This window comes from Botryllus schlosseri, chromosome 15 (genome assembly GCF_051294905.1).
Source record: "Botryllus schlosseri isolate E-star chromosome 15, Bs_hap1, whole genome shotgun sequence".
Classification (NCBI taxonomy): domain Eukaryota; kingdom Metazoa; phylum Chordata; class Ascidiacea; order Stolidobranchia; family Styelidae; genus Botryllus; species Botryllus schlosseri.
In genome coordinates, this window is record NC_137250.1 from 21,469,679 (window position 1) to 21,497,399 (window position 27,721).

General features: G+C 37.5%; 2 protein-coding genes across 2 annotated transcripts in view; one reads left to right on the top strand and one right to left on the bottom strand.

The window, feature by feature from the left end:
* The window catches only part of LOC145457194 (FACT complex subunit SPT16-like), a 284,951-nt gene that overhangs the window by 42,574 nt on the left and 214,656 nt on the right, over positions 1 to 27,721 (bottom strand). The window lies entirely within an intron of this gene.
* The window catches only part of LOC145457858 (phospholipid-transporting ATPase VD-like), a 34,091-nt gene that overhangs the window by 3,356 nt on the left and 3,014 nt on the right, over positions 1 to 27,721 (top strand). Inside the window, exons 5-26 of the mRNA XM_080336148.1 lie at positions 966 to 1,112; positions 2,615 to 2,706; positions 4,376 to 4,518; positions 7,663 to 7,734; positions 8,395 to 8,575; positions 9,624 to 9,674; positions 11,567 to 11,681; positions 14,444 to 14,534; positions 15,173 to 15,337; positions 15,409 to 15,600; positions 16,544 to 16,716; positions 17,678 to 17,840; positions 17,901 to 18,039; positions 19,952 to 20,082; positions 20,335 to 20,483; positions 22,691 to 22,853; positions 23,051 to 23,228; positions 23,873 to 24,049; positions 25,005 to 25,207; positions 25,459 to 25,659; positions 26,206 to 26,286; positions 27,145 to 27,249. Of these exons, the coding sequence (XP_080192274.1) occupies positions 966 to 1,112; positions 2,615 to 2,706; positions 4,376 to 4,518; positions 7,663 to 7,734; positions 8,395 to 8,575; positions 9,624 to 9,674; positions 11,567 to 11,681; positions 14,444 to 14,534; positions 15,173 to 15,337; positions 15,409 to 15,600; positions 16,544 to 16,716; positions 17,678 to 17,840; positions 17,901 to 18,039; positions 19,952 to 20,082; positions 20,335 to 20,483; positions 22,691 to 22,853; positions 23,051 to 23,228; positions 23,873 to 24,049; positions 25,005 to 25,207; positions 25,459 to 25,659; positions 26,206 to 26,286; positions 27,145 to 27,249 (3,112 nt within the window). The remainder of the gene's footprint in view (positions 1 to 965; positions 1,113 to 2,614; positions 2,707 to 4,375; positions 4,519 to 7,662; positions 7,735 to 8,394; positions 8,576 to 9,623; positions 9,675 to 11,566; positions 11,682 to 14,443; positions 14,535 to 15,172; positions 15,338 to 15,408; positions 15,601 to 16,543; positions 16,717 to 17,677; positions 17,841 to 17,900; positions 18,040 to 19,951; positions 20,083 to 20,334; positions 20,484 to 22,690; positions 22,854 to 23,050; positions 23,229 to 23,872; positions 24,050 to 25,004; positions 25,208 to 25,458; positions 25,660 to 26,205; positions 26,287 to 27,144; positions 27,250 to 27,721) is intronic.

Sequence of the window (27,721 nt, forward strand, 5' to 3'; positions counted from 1 at the left end):
ATATATGGTAATTGATGAATATATAATTAATAATAATTAGTATTATTATCCAAGTTTTGTTCAACTGAACTTAGTGTATTCTGAATGTGGAGTTGAATGTATGAAATTTTAGTGCATCTGTGGTCTGGGTGGGCAATGTGAATCATAGGAAGTGTAGAAATATATTTGCCTGGATCTGTATTTATAACCATCGGTAAAATCAACGTTCATGGATCAGTTTTTTCGTATAAAATCGAATAAATGAAATAATCCTGCGTTGGTTATTAAAAAGTGCTTTATGTAACCTAGTTGATGTGGATTCTGAGGATCCAACGTTAATAATTATGACTTGTTTGTATTAGTGTAAAGCAGTGGTTCCCAACCTTTTTCGACCCATCGCCCCCTTTTCAAGGTCAACACCAATCATCGCCCCCCAAAATTTTGTGCACCGATAATTGGGCATACAGACTGTAATCACCGGCGGGTTGACTAGAAAAAAAAAAAGGTCATCTTTCTCCGCTCAGAGCTGCAAATAACGTTTTTTTCTCTCCGAATTGCTAGGTGGATGACTAAAAAAAAAAAAAAGGTCAGCCGTTTTGACGCGTCATCGCCCCCCTATCGCCCCCTTCGCTATTTTCGCCCCCCGTCGCCCCCTTTGTCCATTTTCGCCCCCCTATCGCCCCCTTTGTCATTTTTGCCCCCCTAGATCGCCAAATCGCCCCCTGGGGGGCGATATCGCCCACGTTGGGAACCACTGGTGTAAAGCTAATATTGAATATGGAATATTAGTTACTTTCTTCTTGACTACATATGTCATTGTGGGTTTATTTTCGAACTATGAAAGTTTAGGATCATATTGCTTGCTGCCACTATTTTTATACTATGTGAAATAATTTTCATGGCATTTATGTTCATTTGTCTGTTATTCTGTGGTATTTCACTCAGATATGCGATATATTGATTTTGCTTTCTTATTTCTATTTTAGCATCTCTCCCAGACTGTCGAAAGAGTCTGTAGGGAAGGAAAACTTGCTGTTACGTGGATGTATGATTCGAAACACGGATTATATCGAAGGCATCGTGGTCTATGCTGGTCACGAAACCAAAGCCATGTTGAATAATAATGGTCCAAGGTGAGACAGCTGAACATTAGAGCTGTTCAATAATTACTTTGGAGTACAAAATTTTGGATTTGAAAAAAATAGTATTTACGATGGGAAATTCTTTAATTCTTTATTATAGATCCACCCGCCATAAATACTGATTTGAAATCCTAAATTTTGTCGCTTCTACTGGTTGGAATTTCGCGAAAGTTGTTGTGCATCGCGTTTTTCGGACGGCCTAACAATTTCATGATGTAGCCAGTAAAATTAAAACAAAAATACATTTATTTTTATTAAATACCTGTACATCCAAAAGTTTTTTCTTGTGTAGGTTGGAGCCAAAATTGGCATGCAGCGTTTTTTTTAGGCAACCTAACAATTTTATCAAGCAGCCAGTAAGATATGAAAAAAATAGATGTTTGAACAGCCTGACTAAACATAGGCCAGCTGGATATTTTCAGATGTTTGATCGATCAAAATTAGACGACCTACATATTAGAAAAGCAGGGAAAATTTTTGGTCTTGTAGGACAAAATCCGGGCCAATCTTTTCACTGATACCTGATTTTTAATGGTTACCGGTAGTGTTTATTCGGGAAATAGTAGTAATTATTGTTGACACTTCAGTAGAAGTAGAAGTAACTCTGTCAATTTCTACTCCAGTCGCAGTAGCGATTTCCAAGTAAAAAAGTAAGCATTTCAAGCTCAGTTTTGTCTAAAAAAACTGAAAAGTACTCCGAACCGTAACCACTTGGAGAAGTAGTGCAAGTAGAAGTGCTACGTTACTGGCAACCTGTAATAATATATTGCATAATATTGGTTCGACTCTCTATCCAAGTAAAACAAGGACTTCACAGTTTGTGAATCTGCGGCATTAAACCAATTTGTATCATAATTTCTGTACTTGGCATCTGTGTAAAATTTTTTCCGGATTCCGGTATACACCGATTAAATTGTTACGTTACCGGTACCTGAAAAAATTCGGCTCGATTTCAACTGGTGGATGTGAACGGACAGGTTTAAAATTTTTGAATATATTATAAAAAAAAATTTGCAAATATTTGCAAATTTTACTGTCGACCTCATGGAATTGTTAAGTTCTCCACAAAAACGATGCAAAACAAATTTTACGCAATTCCAACCTGTGGAAGCGAAGTTATTTTAGTTTCATTCATAATTTTTGGATTAGCCTACCCCCACCATCCAGGCTAATTTTGCGGATCCAAAATATTCAACTGCAATGACTTCGCTTCTACCTGTTGAAAGCGAGCGAAAATTTTTCGAGCATCGTTATTTTAGACAACTTCACAATTTAATGGGTGAATCCCTGGAAACTTTGAATATAATGAGAATGAATGGTATTGAATGAGATCATTTTAAAAAAAATATCTGCTCACCTAGAGATAACAAACTGCATAGATAGTGACTAGTGAGCCAAGCTACCCAAATAACCTTTTGTTGGGCGATTTGTATTGTTACACCGCTAAGCGTGGCTCGCTCCATTCAGTCTCTCGTCATTATTATACGTTTCAGGTACAAGCGTAGCAAGCTAGAGAAAAGAATGAACGTCGACGTATTGTGGTGCGTCGTGTTACTCTTTGTGATGTGCCTCACCGGCTCTGTCGGTAAGTTACTGAATGGTGTTGAGTTACGTGATATTGTTGTTTTCTCCTTAGCTTACCGTGTATCAAAACGCATTTCTCCATGGTTTCACTTTCGCTCGTACAACTAGATAATTGTGGTTGTGTAGGCTAATTAGTTGATTAGAGAGAAATTGTAATCTAATTTGTAAAATGTTTCTATGTTCTCATTTTAATTCTAATCTAATGTCTGGTTTCCTGAAAATGCGACAGGAGAATTGTATAGTGCGAAATGAGCCAAGCTTGCTGTGCAGTGTACAGTAGTTGTGTTCAAAAATGACTTTTTTTCTCAAATTGTACTGGCTACTTGATAAAATTGTTAGGTTACCTAATGTAAGCCTAAACACCAAATTTGGTTCCATTCCAACCCGTAGCCGGATTGCTACAGAAGAAAGTTTTTATTTATTAATTAAAATTAAAAACAAAATATTTGAAAATTTTCTGTTCACCCCATGAAAGTGATAGGTTGTGTATAGAAACGATGTTCACCAAATTTGGTTCAATTCCAACCAGTGGAAGCGGAGTTATTGCCGTCGAAAAATTTGAATTATGAATAAAATAGTTGCATAGTATATTCATGTTGAAATAAACTCGAATATTTTCGGCTGACACTCGTCAGGGGTAATGGTCAGCAACTAGAAGAGAATTGGAAAGAACATTGTACAATGTGCTGACGATTACCCCTGACTAGTGTCAGCCGAAAATATTCAGGTTTATTTCAATATGAATATAGCCTATTATTCAATTGTACATTGAAGTTCTGTACCTCAGAGAATCTCTTCGAACAAAATAGTATTTACGGTGACCAATTCTTTAATTATTTATTATAGTGGTGCCCACCGTAAATACTATTTTATTCAAATCCAAATTTTTCGACGGCAATAACTCCGCTTCCACTGGTTGGAATTGAATCAAATTTGGTGAACATCGTTTCTGTAGACAACCTAACACTTTCATGGGGTGAACAGAAAATTTTCAAATTTTTTGTTATTTATTTTTATATAATAATAGAAACTTTCTTCTGTAGCAATGCGACTACCGGTTGGAATTGAACCAAATTTGGTGTGTAGGCTTGAATTTGGTAACCTAACAATTTTATCAAGTAGTCAGTACGATTTGAGAAAAAAGTCATTTTTGAAGACCCCTAGTGTACAGACATTTGCCATTCTCATAAGCACTCTGATTTGATACGAACTGATCTTCGTCCAATTTCCCAGTTTTCTCGAATTCAGTTATTCGAATCGTAATCTAATTTGGAAAAACCTGTGTAACTATAATTCTAATATAATTTGATACGTTTCTTTGCCCTATTTCTAATCTAATCTGTGAAATGTTTGCTACCGGAGAAATGTATTGTGTGAAGCTTGGTGTACAGACATCCTTGTGCTTATGACAATGAGCTTATGATTTGTTATGATCGGGGCTTGATTTTTGTTGCATTTCTTATAATTCAGAATTTAATTCCGTTTCCGAGGTTTTGCGAATTCAGTAATTCTAATTCGAATCTAATTTGGAAAAAACTGCATTGTTAGGATTCTAATTTTAATCTAACATGCGACATACTCATGGTTTGCAATGCGGCGCATGAAACATATGTTTTGCCATTTTTTATGCATCTACTCTTGTGTTATATCTGCGGGCGTTCCTTTTCCAGGAAACGGGGTGTGGGCAAGCTACCAGGCCCAGGCCGAGCGTAATCAGACGGAATTATTTATCCCGCTGACGGGCGACGAGGAGACGCTGAGTCCTGCGTTGTCTGCGTTCTATATGTTCTGGACCATGATTATTCTGCTGCAGGTGCGTGAACGTGTGACCTCCATTTCTTTTGTGTTTGAAAAAATAGCTTTTCTAGATGTTTTGGATGCTACATTTTGCAGTCAAGCCGTTGACTTACAATGGTCCTCGATTACTCTGAATCTGTGTATAATGATTGAAATTTACATCACGAAATATATGAAATACTTGTAATGCATACAAGGCTTTATCAGGTACATGATTCATAATTTATTAATGTGGTTGTGCCAGGCTGTCCCATAGTGCCTAATGAAGTATACAATATCAGACTATAATAAATATTTCTCACTAGCTACTAGGAGTTTCAGTTGGAGTATTTTTTCAATATTCTTAGTCCTGAATATTGGAAATTTCTTGTTGGTGACGTCATATTTGGTGATACCAATTGATATACAATGTTTGTTCTTTCCAATTCTCTACTAGTTCCTGATCATTACCCCCCCCCCCCCGAAAATATTCGGGTTTTTTCAATACAAATATACTATCCAATCGTCTATTCTGTAGCATTATGTACATTTTGTTGTCAAGCTGTTAACTTAGCGTTATCCCCTGCTGCGGCGAATTAGATTTGAATCTATCCTTTACAAGAAAAACTTTGTGCCTTGAGCCCTTGATGAATATACAAAATTCATAGGCCTAAATACTGGTAGTAACTAAATAATATCCAATATATCGACCAATATTGTTGTCAAATTTACAAACTGAAGTATCTTAATCACTGTTTATAATGACAATTTCCCGCTATAAGTTTAAATTTGCGTTAAACAGCAGTTTTTTAGAGGTCTCTAATAAAATTTCTGTGCTTGTGCAGCATATTCTGTGCTAAGGTACGGTATATGAGTTGTTTGGTTTGGTGTGGCCTCCAATAAAGGTTAAGCCTAGATTTTTCTACTTCTAGGCTATATTAAATCATATCGATGGTCGTGTTGAGATTTTTTGATTTTGCACTAATGGCATGTGTTTTATTTGATGGAATAATGTGATATTCTTGTGTCTGGAATTGTGGTGGTTTGTTAATCAATGCCCGCTTAGCTACAAGACACAGAGCCTAGTATGCTTGAGGAAAATGGCAACATCGTTGTTTCATCTTGTAGGCTTTAAAGCGTTGCGTAGGCCTGCCTAAGATATGCAATTTCAGTGATAGTTTGATTCCGAGGGTGATTTGGGAGTCATTGTGTAAACTCAGCAGAGGTCATGTGTTGTTACTGGCCTTGTAAATGATCGTTTTGATCTAAATTCTGCCCTAAACCCATACATCTACTTCAGATAAATAAATTGGATGTTTGTTATCATTTGTCGCAAATATATTTTATAGCGTTTTATAACTAAAGATTATGGCTGATTTTGTTTGATTCCATCACTCTTTTATAGTGATATCTTCTATCAACATATGTTTTGTGATGTCTCTTTAATGAACTGAATATTTGAGGCATGATTCATCAAGTAATTAGTGTCGCGTAGTGAATATTTGTTTTTGGTAGTGCACAATGCAATGTATACAAATACATATTTGGATACTTTATCGTGTCTCAATTGGAACGTAAAGCCATTGTCGACCACAATTTATTGACTCCGAATCATCTTTGCTTATTGCTTCCTGTTTACTCCATCATAAACATATCTCGTGGTATGATTGGCACTTTCTATATGCATGACTCTATCATGGCAAGCCATTGGAGGATAGCTTATTAAAATGGCTAGAAATTTATGAGAATTTGTTTATATCTGGATGTTTGCTGTCTATCAGCACTCAGTTACTGCAAATTCCTTTTGGCTATTTGAATAATAACTGTTTTTATGACTCAAATTTTCTTCACCACCAATCTTGCTACATTATGCTAGATTGCTCTTTATGTGGAAACTTTGAGTCACTTTCTTAGCAATGCATTTCTGATGTTGTAAACACTATTGAACCCCTTGGTGCCCGTATTCCCCTCTACCTGCAATACAGCACTAATTTATCTGTTAATCTCTACTATTCACTTGACAAAATCGATATTATGATAACATGCTGTACATTAGTTGCATATTTACATCAGTTTTTTACATGGCACACCTCTATCACCTTGCAAACCAATGCTTCATCTTAGATGCTAAGCAATTTAGTAGCTGCTGTAGTGGTCTTCAATTTTAAATGACCTACATTTGAAAATTTAAAGCATCTACATGCCTTATGTGATAGAAAGAAGCATGAGTAATGCGTATATGTCATTTTTAGGTTATTCTCTGATTTAGCCTATAGGCCCATAATATTATATTTCCGTTGCCGGGAGACCCATAGGCTATGTTTCTCGATCATGTTTTTTAAGCAGTAATGTTGGAAATCCCCGTTTCCAAGATATCTCTTTTCATTTCGAAAAAATGTTTGAATTTTCATGTTTGATTTTGTAATTATTAGTCACAATAAGGCGGTGATCATCGTGAAACCTCTCATTTCCTTTTGAAATAAATGCAAAACTTGACCTTGGATTTTGTTATTATTCATCATTAACATCATTTTAAAATAAACCCTACGGTATTGTGAAAGATCCGCAAAATGTGTTGCTGGTAGCTTTTTGATCAGTTTTCTATTTTGATTTTGATACGATTTACGGCAATCTTTGGGTGAGGTTGATATTCATGGCCATTTGATGATATGGATTAGAACTTGAGAATATGTCATAATTTCAATTTTCTTTCTTTGCTATTTTATGCTGTTTCACGTTAGAGATCGTTTCTCCCTACGTCGTGTACGGATTGTCAATGCTGACGTCCGCACTGTCATTGATAATAATGTATTGGTATTAGTTGATAAATTATGTTAAAGCGTTATTTTATGCCTGTTGGCGTATTTAGTTGAAATTTTGGTAATTGTGATGCAATGAGCACACTTGCACAAACTACTGGATTTTTGCAATGCAAAACTAGAACGAAAAGTACTCACTTTTAAAAACTCTCATCTAGAACCAGAACTTCTCACTTTTCCAAGTCTGCAACTAGAACTAGAAGTGCTCAAAAATCTAGCAGTCAGGCGACCGTCCACTAACTAGTTGTTAGTTCGTACAAATCTAACGAGGAATCCAAATTTTACCGTGTGTTGATGACAATGTAACTTTGAGGCACAGCCTACATGGCGACGTTTACATCACGTGAATTTTATATTTTCAGGTCATCATACCGATCAGCTTGTACGTATCAATCGAAATTGTCAAAGTCGGACAGGTTTACTTCATCAATAACGTAAGTTTCACAGAGTATCAGTGAAAGTTTGCCGTCTGGAGTGCTGCACCTTCTGATTTGTACGGTGTTATATTCTTTAAATCTTGCTGGCTCATATTCACATATTGCGAATTGGTTTGCGTGCACGTAAATTATTAACCATTCCTATAAATTGTGTTTATTCCTTTCTGTCACAAGGACGTTGTCGCTTTTGTCTGTGTTGATTTAGTTATCAACATGGAACAAGTCAACCTTCCGTGATGTAGCGTTGGGTACTTTGACGATACGATTCTGAATCGACAGATAGGCATCTAGTATCACTCATTATGAAAGATGTGGAATGCTCAAATATAAGCTACCACAAAGAATATAATATAAGTTCTACATGATGTTAAAGATAATTTGCAGTTTTACGACATTGCTGAGTTCACCACACTCTTTGTCAATGCGGTGGGTTAGTAGGGCTGTTCAAAAATAACTTTTTTGTTACAAATTCTACTGGCTACTTCATAAAATTGTTGGGTTGCCTAAAAAGATGCCCCACACCAATTTTGACTCGATTCCAACCAGTGGAAGCGAAGGTATTGTAGTAGAAATTTCATATCATTAGAATCATTAGAATTAATACTTGAATTATTGTGCCCAACCCAACCTGAAACTTATACCTTTTGCAATTTTTAGGATTTGGACATGTACGATCCCGAAGCAGACAAGCCGCTGGAATGCCGAGCGTTGAATATCACGGAAGATCTCGGCCAAGTGGAATATTTATTTTCCGACAAGACAGGCACCCTCACGGAAAATAGCATGGTGTTCAGGCGCTGCAACATTGGCGGCATTGACTATCCTCATGCAGCAAATGGTAATAATTGTACATTGTGTATGACACTAATTCTCAAGATATAATTGAATTGAAAAGAACATTTCTCTACTAGTTGCTGACAATTGCCCTTGCCGAAAATATTAGAGTTTATTTCAATATGAATGTTGTCCAATTGTATACGGTATTGAAGTTTTGTACCTCCTAGAAGCTCTTCAAAGATGATGATGGTATTGTTTCTTGTATAGTTTCAATTTCGCCTTGTGAATGAATTCCGAAAGTCTAATTGTGACATATATTCGTCCATTGTTGGTAACAATGTGGCATACGTGTCAGCACAAGGAAGTACCAGTATAGAGAAAACTCTCATTATGCCAAGTCACGACTCCCCAAATTTTAGTCAACGGATGCAGTTAATGGCGCTCTCAGACAGCGTTCATTGTGATGCAACATTGACATGAATAGAGCCAGACCGTTATCGGATTTTTGAGCCAATAGCGATAAAGCTGATATTAAAAAGACGCGGCAAATGAATAGTATAGTATAGTCATATTGAAATGAACCCTAGTATTTTCGGCTGACTCTCGTCAGGGGTAATCGTCAGCAACTAGTAAACTAGCAACTAGTAAACTAGCAACTAGTAGTCAACTAGGTTTTACCTATTCTACTTGCACTAATTGACTACTTCGACAGCTTTCAGTTTTACAGGCGAAACTATGCCTAAATAGACTTGTTTTTTACTTCAACTTTTCACTCAACTTTTTACTTCTACTTCAACTTGTACTCGAGTATAAATTTATGACGTTACTTCTATTTCCTACTTCCATGCTGTGACGTCACAGAAATTACCGATGTTCCTTTACCTCTAATTGCCGATACCGATGCTGACACCGATACTTGATATTATAGGCTCTAACATAAATACTTTCATCGAAATTCAAACTCTATGTTCTGACTGAACTTCCATTGTAGTTCAAATATTATTGCTGCTATAATTCGGTCTTAAACTATGTGTGATGGTCAATAATTGCCGACAGCTATTTTTTACGGGCGTGCACCCACTGAGTTTAATTGGAATCATCTGTTTTAGCTGCCCGTATTGAAAACCGGGAACCTCCGAACCCTGATCAACATCCGGCTGGTGAGTCAACAATTTTCCTTCCATGATATATCAATCTAAACTTGCTGCATTTTATAAAGTCTGCGTAGAAAAGTATTGAAGATAAAATTGTGATGTAGGATTACAGTGTTTATGAACTTGGGAGTCGAGATCAAGGCCTCAGAAGCACACTTGTACAAACTACCATGGTTAAAGAACTAGTGGTTTTTTGAGTAGTTCTAGTTCTAGTTGCGGATAGCTAAAAGTGATTAATTCTGGTTGTAGTTGTAGTTCCAGCTGTAGTTAAAAATTTTGAAAAGTGAATAGTTACAGTTCTGCGTACGAATTTCGAAAACTGAGTAGTTCTATTTCTACGCATTGAAAAAAAACTTAGTTTCCAAACAATTGGAAGACACGTATCATTGTTTGGCGTGAATTGCTAGCTCAAGGTCATCACTAGTAAAAGTAGTGTTTCAGTAATAGCATGTTGTAGGATCTTCCTTTTCAAACTCGAAACCCCATGCCTTTGTAATGCAGATTCTATCTGCAATAGGCTATATAGTTGCTTGGTTGTGGAATTTCAATGGTCGTTAGTTCTAGTTCTTGGTGACAGTTTTAAAAAGTGAGTAGTTCTACCATTGGAATCTTGACGATTTTGAATTGATTACCTGTTACAACCAAGATTAATCTTTGTTAATTGATTGAAGCGCTCCGCAATTAGTGATTCATGGTATTAATTCTCAATGGTGTTTCTCTGCACGCTGTAATTAGGATGTTGTCAATAAATAAGCTGTTCATGAATCAATCCGGATGGTATCGTGACTTGAAGTACCGCACCTATCATTGATTTTACTTCCAGCGACATTTGCTATCAATTATTTGATATTAGTGCCAGTCTGGTACCAGGCTAACTCAGTTTTCAATTGCCTTCTTGCAAGTAATTCATAATGGTAACCTGCTTCCTGGTTATATGAGGATTGCATTTTAAATCAAATCGCAACTATCACTGATTTGACTGGGAATTGAATGGTGAATTATGTTATGAAATAACGCATCCATGATATTCATTGGACTGACATTGCAGAGAGTATTACTCATAAGTGAAACCAGTTCTGTTTGTCAGATATCTTATGTGTACAGTACACAATTATCCATATCCAAGTATGGTTGCGTACTGATTTTATTGCAATATTTAGAAGGAAATGGATCCATTAGCATTATTTCTTTATTGAAATAGATCCAGTTGAAGGATGATACCACCATTTTTCATGATCATACAAACAGTTGACAAACTTTTCATTGTCAACTAGATTCTTTGGCGAGCCGTTAATTGTTGTCATCAAAATCTATGATGCATATACCTGAAACTAAATTTGAAATCTCTCTAGGCTAATTTTCCAAATTTGGTATTTCGCTACTGGACCAACTACAGACAGACTTGACATAACTTTTTTTTCTCAAATTGTACTGGCTACTTGATAAGATTGTTGGGTTACCTTATTAAAGGCTACACACGAATTTTGGTTCAATTCCGACCAGTAGCCGCATTGCTACAAGAGAAGAAAGTTCTTTATATAAAAATGAATAAATTTTTCAAAATTTTCTGTTCACCCCACGAAATTGTTAGGTTGTCTATAAAATCGATGCTCGCTAAATTCAGCTCGATTCCAACCAGTGGAAGCGGAGTTATTGCAGTAAAAAAATTTGGATTTGAATAAAATATTATTTACACTAGGCTAATGGACAGCTAGAAAAATTTTACCTTTTCTGAATCAGATTAGAATTAGAGTTGAATCCCATACAGTTTTTTTTTACAAATTAGACCAGAATTAGGAATACAGCTATAGTTTTTTTTTCAAATTAGATTAGAATTTAAATCGCCGAATGCGGTGTAAACTTGGAAATTGAATTGGTGATGCAATCCCTTTTTTCAGGAGGTAACCACACAGCAAGAAAATTTAAGTCGGAACCTGGGTTTCTAAATAGAGACGACGAGATCAGGGCAAGCTACAGGCGTCCGCAAAGTGGATCGATACGTCCCCATCACAGGTTAGTCTGAGAACAAATTTGTTATATTTTATTTATTATGAAATTAGTACTGGTATATCAAGGTGCAGTTTTCCGGAATAATCGTACACATACTGTGTTCATATTCAATAATGATTTAGAGACATTATGTTTGATCGAATGTTTCATGGCAATTCAAACTACATATTGTTTGCCGCACATAATGAATTTAAAGCGCTTATTACAAAACTTCAATATGCAGTTGATTAGTATATTCATATTGAAATGAACTCGGAAATTTTCTGCTGACACTCGTCAGGGGTAATCGTCAGCAACTAGTAGAGAATTGGAAAGAACATTGTATACCGCTATCAACAAACATATCACCAAATCTGATTTTAAAAGTTACGATATTGACATTGAAACTAATATAAATAAACAAAACAAACAAACACATTAAGACATTGTATATCATTGACTTCTCCAAAAGATGCACTTTCACATACAGTAGATGTTTGATGGCTTTTATGAATCAGATTAGAATTAAGAGCTATACAGTTTTTTACAAATTAGACTAGAATTAAAATTATAGCTGCGCAGGTTTTTCCAACTTAAATTATAATGAGAATTATAGTTACTTAGGTTTTTACAAATTAGATTAGAATTACAGAATTCGTGAAAACTTCTCCAAAAGATGCACTTGCGGGTACATCACACGTTTGTTGACTTTTAAGGGATGACCAGACATTTTACGGTTGAGATTCGGTCATGCGAAGAGTCTCTCGTAAAATTATTTGTTAGAAAAGTCGGAATTTGAGTAATTTGCGCCCTAAGAAAATTCTTGGACCATACTATGTGACCGATTGCTGTATATGGATGTTGTAAAAAGTGACACTATATTTCTGAAAACAGTCAATTTTTAACGCTAGTATTCGAGTGAAAATGGGGGTTTGATTCAGATCTGCGGACCGTTGTATATTTGTGTTTCATCTCTCCACAAGTTGCCATGTGACTCCATTGTTAATGACTGACCAACCCCTTCTTCGGATTTATATATAAATACCACCGCTATTCTAAGGACGGGGTGTTGTCGCCGCCACGTCATGTTGTATTAAAGGAATTCCCTGCTGTTCCATTCACGGTCGATATAATGGTATTATGCTTACGAACTTTGTTCACACTTGGTTGACGGTATGTAGAGCCACACTTCAATGACGTTCACATTACTTTTATTCTCATCAGGCAACTCTCGGGTATATTATTCTTCCCGTACACGTTTTCTAAGTATTAGTCCTTTAATTATTTTGCGTTGAAATGAGCGATACCTTGGTTTGTTTGGAGGGATAATGGGTTTGTGTTTGGTTAGCGCTAGTTCTGTGTGTCTTGGTGTAATTTACGGGTTCCTGGTGATTGCTTCTATACCTACCATACCTTGAAAAATTTGGATTTTTTAGGGTTGATGATTACGTCTACGAGTAACAAGGAATTCTATGTCATTTTCTGTTCACTTTCACTTGTTAAACCATGAGCAGCTGGCATATTCGCGAATCACACTTGAGAAATACCCAAGTGACGCAATCCTTCTCTTATTGGCGGACTGACTATGTCCTCGGTTAAAGACTGTTTGCTTTTATGATATTGACTCGAGCGAAACGTAATTCACGTGAATAGCGTTCACACGGGCGGGTGACTTCCCAATATGTTATATTGTCAATATGATGTGACCCAAGCCAAGATAAATCACGAGCCTCCAAAGCTATATTATCTCTGAGTTTAATGATTGACCTGAGTTGAAAATATCTTCAAATTTATTTTGACGTGGGATGCAAGATGATTTGGCACTGGGCTAGGCAATGTAGTTTATATATTTTATATTTGTCAATGTTGCTAGGTTCTACTTAGGTATGTCACGGTTGTGTGTTTGCGAGAATGCTGAATTTATTTTCCTTCCGTATTCTATTAATGACTCTATGTGGTCAACTTCATGTCATTATGCACCACACATGGGATGTGCATTACCGATTACACAAGTCACACGTGGCCTTCTTCAATTATTAATTACAGAGCCACCCACCGTAAATGCTATTATTTCAAATCCAAAATTTTGAACATCAATAACTTTGCTTCTAATGGTTGGAATTGAGCCAGATTGGCTATGCATCGTTATTTTCGAAAACTCAACAATTTAATGGGTTTCCAGTAAAATTTGCTTCTACATATTAGAATTGGGCCAATTTTGGTGTGTAGCTGTTCTTTTACCCAACCGAACGATTTTATCGAACATCCAGTAAAATTATAAAGTTATTTTCAAACAAGCCTATTGCACAATAAAAACTCACAATGCGGCTATGTCAACCTAGACATTTTCCTTTGTCGTAGTTGGTAAATATACATCTTTGCCGCAGACTTCAAATGATTTAACTTGCAAAAACAAGATCTTGGTAGCAGCAAGTTCATTATTGCCTTATATTGTCTTTTGTGTAGGCTATGTATTGGAATATTAGTGATAATAATAAATGACTATTGCATTCTCACTTCTTTTTTAACGAGGGGATCGAGCCTTTGGTTTATAAGACACCGTAACCTTTGATCATGGCAATGGTCTAATTTTCATGTGAAGTGCAAAATTCTGTATTGAAATTTATTGATTATGGATACTTGCAACGTATGCCAAAATATTTGGTTACGAATTACCTGTAACCGTTTTCTGACATGTCCTTTGAATGATGGCGATCAATATGACGGCCACAGCCGAATGTGCGACGTGCTATTTTACATCGTAACGTTTGCCAACGTGCTTTCAGGAGAAACCCTAGCGGAATCTCGAACCGCGAAGTAACAGTTCCCGGATCGACAAGTTCCGATCCAAACTCGCCGGAATTGCCAAGACCACAGGTAACCGATAAGAAATCAACTTTTAATTCTTTGTATTCACATATTTTGGCCTCTTAGAAGACTTGCACAACTATATAATTAGGCTAACTAGAGCAAAAATCCAAGCTAGCTTATATCTAATTTCTAGTTTTCCTGAAAATACTGCAGTCGAACTGTATAGTGCGAAACGCGCCAAGCTTGCTGTGCACTCTACAGACATTACGTATTCTGATGCTCACGACAATAAACTCTGGTTGATATAGACTGAACTTGATTCAACGTCTAAGGTTCACGAATTCAGTAATTCTAATTCTAATCTGGACTTGATTTGAATAGCTTCTAGCTATAATTCCAATTTAATCTGATATGCAGACATTTGCCATGAACTCAACTTAATTTTTGTTGTATTTCTTCCAAATTTAGAATTTAATTCGATTTCCGTGTTTTTGTGAATTAAATAATTCTAATTTTAATCGGATTTGGAAAAAAACTGTGTAACTGCAATTATAGTTCTAATCTCATTTGGAAATTAAATGATGTAGCTATAATTCGAATTCAAAAGCTGAAAATTTTCTCGTCATACTTTGGTTTCATCGTGACTTACCTTGCTAGGACTCTGCGAGAATGCCCTTTGGTGCATTTTTTCCCGTTATACTTAGATTCGAAGCGCCAGACCACACAAGCATCACCGTCGAAACATAAGTACGGTGTCGGCCAAAGCGGTAGCTGCGAATTTTGCGATTGACGACAGCAACGACGCCCGTACGCACGGTTTTTTAACTGGAACCCCTGCTGGCGAGGATGACGATGATGATGATTATTTGGTGTGTTTTTTATTTTTTTATTTTATTTTTATTATAATATTATATTTTGTTATAATTTCGTGTGTTCTCAGGAAGTGGATGTCACCCCGGACCCTGTGTTGTACAAAGAGCTGCGGTCCAGCGGCAAAGACGCCTTCAACTTGAACGCGGATATCGACAGCAGGAGGATACTGGACTTTTTTATCAATCTCGCACTGTGCAATACGGTGGTGATTTCAAGCAACGATAAGAGCCCAAAATCCGGCAAAACGAACGGGATTGCGGTGCGCTTGATACTACATTTTTTTTTTAATTAAAAAATAAAAAAATTTACTTAAAAGTTTAAATTTTTACATTTTTTACAAAAATTTCTCCGAATGATTTTTACGTGCGAAGACCGCGACTAATCGAATCGCGCATTATCGCACGTGTTTTATTCGGCATAAAATGAAAAATTTTGATCCGAAATATTTTTGACACTAAAATGATTCTTTCGGTAAATTATCACGTGCGAAGACCAGGGCTGTGATGACTCGAGTCACGATTTTCAGATGACTCGACTTGACTCGAGTCATTTTCTCAAAATACGAAAATGACTCGACTCGACTTGGACTCGAGTCATTGCGCATGATTCGAACCAAGTCATATGACTCGAGACTCAGACGGCCAAGACCGACATATCATTGTAATTTCGAACAATAGTAAAGTAACCACACTATTAGGATTTCGTAAACTGCTAAAAGTGAGGAAAATTAATATAATATAAATGCGAACCATTCGATGTCACCAAACAGAGTTACAAAAAGTGGGTGTGACAATACTTTAACTGGAAACTGAGCAGTCAACACAATGACTTGGACTCGGACTCGAGTCATAATACCGTGACTCAGACTCGACCCTCTGCTCGCCGACTTGACTCGGTGGTGAATTGAAAATGACCAGACTTGACTCGAGTCAAAACTATAAAAGTGAGATTGACTTGTGACTCGGAGCCTTGTGACTTGGTTACAACCCTGGCGAAGACCATCGATTAGTCGAATTACGCACCGTCGCACATATTTTCTTAGCCTACAAATGTAAATTTTGACCGAAAAATTGAAATTTTTGACATGTTTGGAAATCAAAAAAGTTTTTCCGACAAATTTTGACGTACGATAATTGCTGACGATTACCCCTGACGATTTTTTCCCGCCTTAGTAATAACATCATGGTGTGCTATTTTTACAGCCGAAAAAAGAAGAAAATCTAGTGGAGAAGTTTCGCAGTCTGAGCAGCGATGATGATGACGACGAAAATATGATACGCGATCTGTCTGCGATCAGCAGACAGGTGCAAGGCTTGGAGCAGTATAGCGCCGCGAGCAGCTCTGCGGCTAGCGTCGCGTCTACTAGTAGAGAAAGGTCAGTCCTCTGATTTCGAATATTATTGCGGCTATAATTTCTCACGTATCTGAGACATTACATGTTACAAAGTGTTTGTGGATTTTGCTTCATAAGTAGTCAACAGCGTACCGAACGAACAACCAAAGATGTTTATTACGGGTGTTCATGAATGACATTCTTCCATCAAATTCTTCTGGCTACTTGATAAAATTGTTAAGTTACCTGATTGAAGCCTACACACCAAATTTGGTTCAATTCCAACCAGTAAAAAAATTCCAAAATTTTCTGTTCACCCCATCAAAGTGTTAGGTTGTCTATAGAAACGATGTTCACCAAATTTGACTCAAATACAACCAGTGTGAGCGGAGTTATTGCCGTCGAACAATTTGGATTCGAATAAAATAGTATTCACGGTGACCAATTCGGTGTGCCCACCGTAAATACTATATTGTTCGAATCCAAATTTTTCGACGGCAATAACTGCGGTTCCGCCGGTTGGAATTGAGTCAAATCTATTATTCGTGATACCTGGAAAATGGGGCCAGAAAGTGTTAGGACTGAGGAAAATTGCCATATTATGAATGCATGCTATTCTATATCACTCGAGCATAATTGAAAAAAGTGTGTCGCACCGGTTTGAATTCTGACTGAACAGCGGACGTAATGACTTTGACTCGAACTTGACTCGGTGATGAATTGAAAATGACTCGACTTGACTTGACGAGTTATGTACCTCCAAGGGTATCTTCAATTACATGATAATGAATATTTACTGCGACTTACGCCGAACCCCTGAGATTGGCTCAGCAAACCCCTTGATGGCCGAATACTGAATTTGAAATTCAGACAAATAACTGGCACATCTATCCCGAAACTTGAAAGCTGCCGAGGTGGTAATTTTGTTTTCTGAAAGAGTAATGGTCATATTTCAATCCATTTTGTCCTTATGATAGTGCAATATGTAATATGTTCTCTACAGCTTTTCATCAGACTACCTAAAAAGCATCAATTACGAAGCGGAATCCCCTGATGAAGCAGCGCTGGTCTACGCCGCGCACGCTTACGGATTCTCACTGGCCAAGCGCGAAAAAGATACAGTTACTGTGGCATTACCAAAAGACAACGAAATTCTCACCTACAAAGTATGTGAAGCCTCCATTCTAGCGACATTGCTCGATAATTTAAATTTATGTCTCGATAAGGTTCTGCATACGCTCGCGTTTGATTCCGTGCGGAAACGAATGTCGGTTGTGGTCAAGGATTTAACGAACAACGAATACATCGTTTACTGTAAAGGCGCCGACAGTGTCATACTTGAATTACTGAAAAAGCCTGGTCAAGGTAAGTTTGTGACTACTCAAATCGAGTCAAGTCATTTTTCGTTTTAAGGAAATCACTCGACTCACCAGAAAATCGAGTCGAATTTGATTAGAATTAGAACAATAGCTACAAGGTTTTTTTCTCCATATTAGACAAGAAATATAATTATAGTCACAGTTTCCGGAGATGATTAGAATTAAATTTATAGCTAGCCTACAGTTTTTTTACAAATTAGATTATAATAGAATGTTAGCTGCACAGTTTTTTACAAGTTAGCGATTAGATTAGAATTGGTGAATTCGCACAAACTTGGAGAATACATAAATTTCAGTTCATATAATATCAGAGTTCATTGAAATTTGATTAGATTTGAAATTAAAACATCGAAACGTCTTGTAAGTTAGAATTAGAGCAAAGAAACGTGTCGCAAATTAGGTTAGAATTAGATTCCCGACATTTCGCCTGAATCAGTCTAATTAGGTAACTAGAATGTAATTAGAATTACATCACAATTAGACTGTAACTAGATGTTCAAGTCTGGCTGGGCTAGCGCCTATGTAGTACACAGTATCGTGATATTGAACTTTGCATTCACCATAGCATCACTTCCTTAATCTCGATGCAATAGCGACTTGGATTGATCATATATGCCTGTAAAGTATGTCGGCTCTGCAGACATGTCATAGTACCAAAATCACATGAGAGAGATGTATCGCATATCACACGCAATCTTTAGAAACTTACATGGCATGTTAAGCGTGCTTACACAGGAAATGGATAGATGGCATTACAGAATTGGTTTTCAATTAAATGTCTCAAGCTGCGTACCAGACATCCAATGTATCAGCTTGTAAGCGTTATATAATGGTATCTGCTTGTCCTTAGTAAATTAATCATAACAGTTCTTGAAGATAACTGCAAAATTACTAATTATAGAACTACCTACCTTTAATACTACGATAAATTATTGTCAGGAGTGGGTACCAATACTAAAAGCAAGTAATCGAGTGACAATAAATGGAACGAAGCGCTAAGAAAGACATCAAGCCATATAAATCTGCCACAAAATATTCTACTTCATAGTCATAAACGAAGATCTACGAGAAATGTGGCTGGCCCCTGGCTACTCCAATGTGTCGGAACTGATATTTTAGTCATCAACATCCCCCATCTCGTGGTCAGGCTAATCAAATTTTTGGTTGGCCTTGCAAGTTTACAATAAATCACCTGGGTTATTTATTTTTAGATATTATTGCTTATTTCGAAAATTACCTCGCGGGCCACTCACAACCTTCTCGTGGGCCACGGGTTGGCCGCCCCTGATTTAACACTTATCAGGAAGTCTGATACAATTGGTTTCATATAACTATTTATTATCTAACACATCGGGAAGTCTAATACGATTGCTAAGTCCTAGCCCTTTCCTATTACTAATTGAGAGACAATCGGTATTGATTTAATATAACTATTTATGATCTAACACATCAGGAAGTCTATTACAATTGCCAAGTCCTAGCCCTTTCCTATTACTAATCGAGAGACAATCGGTATTGATTAAATATAACTATTTATGATCTAACACATCAGGAAGTCTGCTACAATTGTCATGTACCGAGTCACGAACGCCCTGTGGCTAAATGCAGGGTTGTAACTAGGTCACAAGTCAATTTGACTTTTTAGTTTTGACTCGAGTCCAGTCGAGTCCCCGATACTGAACAGTAAACACTATGACTTGGACTCGGATTTGACTCGGCGTTGAAGTGAAAATGACTCGACTCGACTCGAGTCAGAACTTTAAAGGTCAAATTGACTTGTGACTCGAAACCTTGCGACTTGGACACAGCCCTGTTCGTGTGTTCTGAGCTGGTGAAAATATTTAAATCTCTGCTCATGAAATAATGAATATTTTTACTTATTTTTCGATCACTTGCAGGTCCGGCGTCGGAGGGCCGGTGGTTTAATTCGTACCGGGAAAGTAATTCGTTCGAAACGAAGAAAAACACATCTCGACTCCTAGACCAATACGCGAGATCCGGCCTGAGAACACTATGCATCGCTAAAAAGGTATGGTTTCACGTTTTCACTGATGATAATCCTAGAGCTGTTGTTGATCGAGAATTAATATTATACGCTTCTTGACATTGTCAGTTGAGCTAATTTATCAACGAGAATTATAGTTTTGATATTATTTTTCACCGTGGATGCCTTGAAATATCAATTGGTGGTATCAACATCATACTAAATACTAAATACAAATATTCATATTTGTATACGCAAATCAATGTGGCCAGCCCTAATCTTTGCGACTTCGCCTAGGTTCTGACCCATCGGCAGTACGAGGAGTGGGCTGAAGCGCACAAAATAGCGGAACAATCCTTGGAGGGACGGGAGGAGAAGGTTTTTGAGTCTTACGTGAACTTGGAAGTGGATTTGGAACTTCTTGGGGCCACGGGCATTGAAGATAGGTATGTGACTTGAACAAATGTTACGTGAAGAGCTTCATGGTGGTACATAACTTAAATATACATTGAACAATATATATTCATTAGGGATGATCAAACATTATTTTTTTTTAATTCGACTGGCTACTTGATAAAATTGTTAGGTTGCCTAAAAATCTGCACACACACATTTTGACTCAATTCCAACTTATAAAAGCAAGTTCTAGATTTATTTAACGAAAATAACTGAAAATTTTTTAAATTTTGCTGGCACCCCTTTTTTTTGAAAAAACAATTCACAACAGATTTGCTTCAGTTCCAACCAGTATAAGTGAAGGTATTGGATCACAAAATTTTGGATTCGAAAAAATAGTTTACGGTGGCAAATTCCTTGCTTATTTATTACAGATCTACCCACCGTAAGTACTATGATGTGAAATCCTAAATTTTGAACGTCGATAACATCTCGTCTACTGGTTGGAATTGAGACAATTTTGCTATGCACACACAATGCAGCAATTCCATGGGATTGCCTGTGAAGTTTGAAAAAATTTTAGTTTTTGTTCAATAAATCCAATCTATTATTCTCTTACGCTTCTATAGGTTGGAATTGAGCCAAAATTGGTGTGTAGCGTTTTTTTTATGCAACCTAACATTTTATCAAGTAGGGGAGAGTGGGTAGGTATGGGCCACCAAATCTTACAAAGCTATAACTTGGCCAAACTTGGTCTAATATTTCTATATTTCGGTATAGACGATCATTAGTTATATGACTAACTATTACTGGTGGAATTCTAAAATGCCCATGTATTTGGAAGTGACATCAAATTTTGTAACAATACATCATTTTTGTAAGTAAAAAATAGGCTACGACCTACGAGGTATGGGCCGGGGGGTGGTGAGGTACGGGCCGCTGTCTGTATTGAATCAATAAATGCCATTCATATCCTACAAACTATAACTCTTGTCACAGTTACCAACAGTTTGTATATAATGACGTAAAGTTGGGCTGGAAGTGGACAACTCATATATTTCCATTCCCGTACTGATCGTAAGCCATAATTCATAACGAAACAAGATAACTAAAAATATGTAACACGAAAATCACTATCAAATCAAGCTTCTTTCGCCTCAACTACGCCATCAAATCCAAATGTCACAGCTCTATCTCTTATTTAAGTGGGAGTGACAAACCATGATACATATTTGAGCATATGATGACATACTGTGCCAACAAACTTTCCTCCTCTTCATGAAAGACAGTATTGGAAAACGATTTTGAAATCTTTTTCATGTGAGACTCATCCCCTGTTTTTCCATATACCTGTTTAATGTAGCTCTACCAATTTTGTACTGACGGCATGCTTATCTTTTTGATACCTCCTCCTCCCATCCTTTAACGTTTCATATTGCCGAGCTCAGATCTGATTCTGAGAACTGGCCTTTTTATTGGTTTCATGATTTACTTTCAGGTGATTGTATATGGGAAGGATAAAACCAACACCTTCTGTATTCTAGAGATAAATACATTTAATAGGATCGATCAAATATTGATTTCAGGTATATGTTATGCTGATCCATACCCCAGCCTATTGAGGTATGGGCCGGCCCATACCGCAACCTGCTAAAAGGCCCATACCTCAAACACTCCATCTTGGGGATTCTTACCATAATTTCAAGATCCGAGAGATTGACAAAGCGTTAAAACTATACTCAATAGATGGCATATTTCTGTAGCTTTCACACCATAAATCAGTCTAATCCAAACATGCACATATGTGGACTCAAACCCAAATTCCCTATTTTCAAATAAATTTACTTTAGACCTCAAAAATTATATATCTCTAGCTGAGTCAAAAACTCTGCTGGCCTCACGGCTGTGAGTAACATGGGTGAGTCTGGAGCCTTTTTCTAACAATCACACAGCTTGACAAGCATATGTGATGTCACAGTCACCAAATATGGCAGTGGCCCACACCTCAACAGTGGCCCATACCTACCCACTCTCCCCTAGCCAATAAAATTTGAAAATAAGTTTCTTTGAACAGCCTTGGTGTACAGTGTTGTTTTGAACTCTCTACTAGTTGCTGACGATTACCCCTGACGAGTGTCAGCCAAAAATATTCTGGTTTATTTCAATATGAATATACTAATCAATTGTATGTTGAAGCTTCGTACTTTGAATAGTCCTTTATGTATTGTTATAATAAAGCATCATTATTATCCTGTAGGCTTCAAGACGGGGTCCCCGAGACCATTGAGGCTCTGCGTAAAGCCGGAATGCAAGTGTGGGTGATAACGGGCGACAAGCAGGAAACCGCGGTGAACATCGGATATTCGTGCAACTTATTTTCGCAAAAAGACCAAGTCATACTTTTGAACACAGATTCCTTTGTAAGTTAGATGTATCTGTGATTGTAGTGGCCTAAGCTCGATGATTAGAGTTGATTAGTTGAAAGTGATTTTTTCTAGTTATGTAATTATTCACCTGGCCGAGATGTGTTATCGAAATTAGCTATTTTTAGCTCATTTAGTAAAGTTGCACTGCCATTAGAGGATGCAAAAACCCCAAATTTGTTTCTCTGCTTCAGGACGAGATGAAAGCCAAGCTGGAGCTCATCAACAATGAGATGGAACAGACGAGGGGCAAGCTCGAGGAGCCCCCCGACCCGGAGAGCTCTTTTCTCTCGTTGAATTCTCTCCTGCGTCAGTTCAATCCTGACGGCAGGCCGATGTCTTTTAGTCAAAACGGGGAGCATCCGCCTTTGAGTAAGTGACTTGTTTCCAATTTCAGATTTTTTGGTTGGTTAATCCAAACTTATCTTACATCCCTATGTGGTGTTTACGAAGCATACTTCGTATTTTGTGCAAGACATCATAAAATTGATAGGTCTTCTTGAATAACTCTCAAATAACAAATCTGATGCAATTCCAACCAGTAGACACGAAGTTATCGGAATATATAATTTTGCATTTGGAAAATTTGCCTTCAAATTTCACTGAGGGAACCCGTGGAGTTGTAAGGTCTGATTAAAAAAAGTGCTGCAACACAAGTTCGGCTCAATCCTAACCCGTAGAAGCGAACTTATTAGAACACAAATATTTCGATTGAAAAAAATGTTGATTATTGGAATTTTACCGGGGACCCCATGAAATTATTACGTAGGCTCAAAAACGCTGCAGAATATATTTGGTTCAATTCCAACTGGACTTTCCACAGCCATAATCATAACTACAGAAAAGGACTTATATAAGGACCGTTGGATATTCCGTTACTATCTAAAAATAGCGCATTGAGTTCTTTTCAATTCTCTACTAGTTGCTGACGATTACCCCTGACGAGTGTCAGCCGAAAATATTCGGGTTTATTTCAATATGAATATATTATTCAATTATTACACATTATTTCGCAGGTATCGTAATCGACGGCAAATCTCTCGAATACGCGATGGCGAAAGAGCTACAAAAGCCTTTCATTCAACTTGCGAGACGGTGCCACTCGGTTCTGGTGTGCCGCGCCACCCCCTTGCAGAAAGGGCAGGTGGTCAAGCTGGTCAAGGACGAGTTACAAGTCATGACTTTGGCTATCGGTACGTTAGTTTGCAGGAAATTTTTGGTGGACGATTTCCGAATGTGGTCAGTTGCGTTGTTAAAAATCAAATTTTTTCTTCAAAAATCAAATTTTTTCTTCAAAATTTGCTAGCAATTCGATAAAATTGTTTGATTGTCTGACAAAACGCTTTACAACAAATTTGGCTCAAATTTTAATTTTTTGAAGAAACTTTTTAAAAATGTTTCAAATTTGACTGGCACCCTCGTGAAAGTGTCAAGTTGTCTAAAAAACGAGGCATGGCAGGCTGGTGACCAAGTCACAAGTTAATCTCACTTTTATAGTTTTGACTCGAGTCAAGTCATGTCATTTTCAATTTACCACCGAGTCAAATCCTAGTCCAAGTCACCTAGTAGGGTCTGAGTCATAGTGTTTTGGCATTTGGAAAAATGACTCGAGTCAAGTCGAGTCAGGTCCGAGTCATGCACAATCACTCGAGTACAAGTCGAGTCAAATGAAAAAAATTGATTCAAGTCGAGTCATTTTACGCATTTGGAAGAATGACTCGAGTCAAGTCGAGTCAGGTCCGAGCCATGCACAATCACTTGAGTACAAGTCGAGTCAATGCAAAAATTGACTCAAGTCGAGTCATTTTACGCATTTGGAAAAATGACTCGAGTCAGGTCCGAGTCATGCACAATCAATTGGGTACAAGTCTAGTCAATGAAAAATATTGACTCAAGTTGAGTCATTTTACGCATTTGGCAAAATGACACGAGTCAAGTCAAGTCAGGTCCGAGTCATGCACAATCACTCGATACAAGTTGAGTCAATGAATAAATTGACTCAAGTCGAGTCATTTTACATGTTTATAAAAACGACTCGAGTCAAGTCGAGTCACCAAATAATCCTGACTCGAGTCATTACAACCCTGAATACTTTGACAACCTCTGTCGATTTCAAGATTTCTTACCATACTCGTGCGTTTTCTTCAGGCGACGGCGCCAACGACGTCAGCATGATTCAAGTGGCCGACATCGGCGTCGGTATTTCCGGGCAGGAGGGCATGCAGGCCGTGATGAGCAGCGATTTTGCCATGTCGAGATTTCGTTTTCTTCAGAAGCTCCTGCTGGTGCACGGCCATTGGAATTACGCGAGATTAGCCATTATGGTGCTGTATTTCTTTTACAAAAACGCGGTGAGTGCTGACGAGTCTTTGGCTTCTCGTGGTGGGCGGACTGGGAAACTAATCTTTAAATCGGACATGGATGAAGTGATAATTCTAGCTGTCTGATATGTGAAATGTTTCTATGATCTCATTCTAATTCTCATTTTCTTCGACAAGTATTCGGTTTCTCATATTTTGGTTTCAATTTTTATTGTCGAATTGTAATTTGTTTGGAAAACAAACTTGTAGCTATGGTTCTAATTCTTGCTTTTTTTCTACAGGCGTTCGTGTTTCTCATATTTTGGTTTCAATTTTTCTGCGGATACTCGGGCGCCAACCCCATCGAGCAGTGGTACCTTTTACTGTTCAGCCTTATCTTCACGAGCGTGCCGCCTCTTATTAACGGTGTCCTGGACAAGGACTTGCAAGCGGATACGCTTATGCGAAAGCCAAAACTCTATATGCAAGGCATCAATTCTGAAGTATGTCAAGTTTTTTGGTCAAAGTTATGTTGGAAGTCTGTTTATTTTTAGTTTCATGTGCCTTTGAGTCAGGATTGTAATGACTCGAGACGAGTCACATTTTTTCGTTGACTTAGCTTTACTCGAGTCATTTTCTTAAATTATGGAAAATGACTCGACCTGTTCCTTCGAAAATAGGCCCAGAAACTTTTTTTTTTCGAATAAGCATGGTAAAGTGAGAAAAATGAATATATTATGAATTCGGAGGCCTTCGATATCACCAAACAGTTTCATGAAGTAAGTTGAACTTGACTTGAACTCAATAATGAACATTGAACACTACGACTTGGACTCAGACTCGAGTCTTAATACAATGACTCGGACTCGACCAGTTGCTCCACGCCATGTACTCGGGCTTGACTTGAGGGTGTGTTGAAAATTACTCGACTTGACTCGAGTCAAAAACCGTACAAGTACAATTGACTTGTGACTCGGAACCTTCTGACTTGATTACAACACCACCTTGTTTTGTGCTGACGCAGTATTTTCATTGCCTCATTTTTTCAGATGTACAGGCCGTGGTCGTTTTGGATAAATATCATTGATGCAATATATCAGAGCGTCGCCCTGTTCTTCATACCGTATTTTGTAAGTGTTATTGATTTTTCGGGAGATCGGCGAAGTTGGTTTCAGGTCTCGTAAGGTAGACAATAAAATATGGAGGGACTCGCCTCGAGTGCAAACAGTCGCATTTTACACACTGTTAAATGTACACATTGTTCTAGAACAGGGGCGGGCAGCTTCTCAAGTCGGCAGGACTGATGTTTGAAAATTAAGTATTAGGCAGGCTGGATTTCTGAATCAATACATTAACCGTGGATTTAGCCACCTCAACAAGGACTAATTTGTATTCAATGTAAACTTTAAGTTTCAAGCATAGAGACCAAAAACAGTATTCCATGGATTTATTACCGCAATGTACTTGAATAGCTGTTGAAGTCAGTGAGACATCCGTGGCAAATCAAGCTTATCAACGAATTCTTTGAACTCAAGCGGCATTTGAATCAAGCAATGTCTGAATGTGAACATCTGTTAGATTGGAAAAAAAATTATCGCAAAAAATTATCACGATTTCACGAGGTTGATCGATTTATGTGATGCAGAAAGTATTGTATTATATCTTCATATTGAAATAAACTCGAATATTTTCGGCTGACACTCGCCAGCGGTAATCGTCAGCAACTAGCAGAGAATTGGAAAGAACATTGTGTATCAAAAGTATCAAAATACACCGACCCCTGATACGTGTTATCCGATAATATATGGGTGTATTTCAGTATGAATAAAGTATTCAATTGTCCATTGAAGTCATGTGCCTCCAAGAAGCTCTCTCTCTCTCTCTCTCTCTCGAGAGAGAGCATAATATCAATAGTTTTACTGAAAAGATCCCAGGATATGGCTGTAATATGTCATTATTTGGAATATTGACATGCCCTTTCTTTCTAGACTTACGTCGACACCGACGTTGGTATGATCACGTGGGGCACCCCGATGACGACGGCGTGCATGTGCGCTAATTTAATCCATCTCGGAATCGAGACCAAAACTTGGGTGAGCAGCTTCTATTGTTTTGAGAGTTCGTCAATGGTACGCAGGGATTATGACACACCAAACGCCATGATTGGCGACAAAATAAACGAAAAAAATAACGCCCCTGCGGGTTTTTTTGGGAGACAGATTGGAGAAATGGCTTTTTCTCTTTATCATTCAACTTGCCTAACACAAGTCGGAGACGGGCTATTGATTTGAAATCATAGTATTAACGGTGGGTAGATCTATAATAAATGAAGAATTTGCTACAGCAAATACTCCAATAACTTCGCGTTCGCTGGTTGGAATCCAGCCAAATTCGTTGTGCAGCGTTTTTCCAGACAATCTAACAATTTCATGGGGTAGCGAGTAAAATTTGACAAATTTTTATGTTTCTTTTATTAAATACATTCAAAACTTTTTTCTTCTATAGCAATGCGTCTGCGGGCCGGAATTGAGCCAAAATTGGTGTGCAGCGTTTTTTAGGCAACCC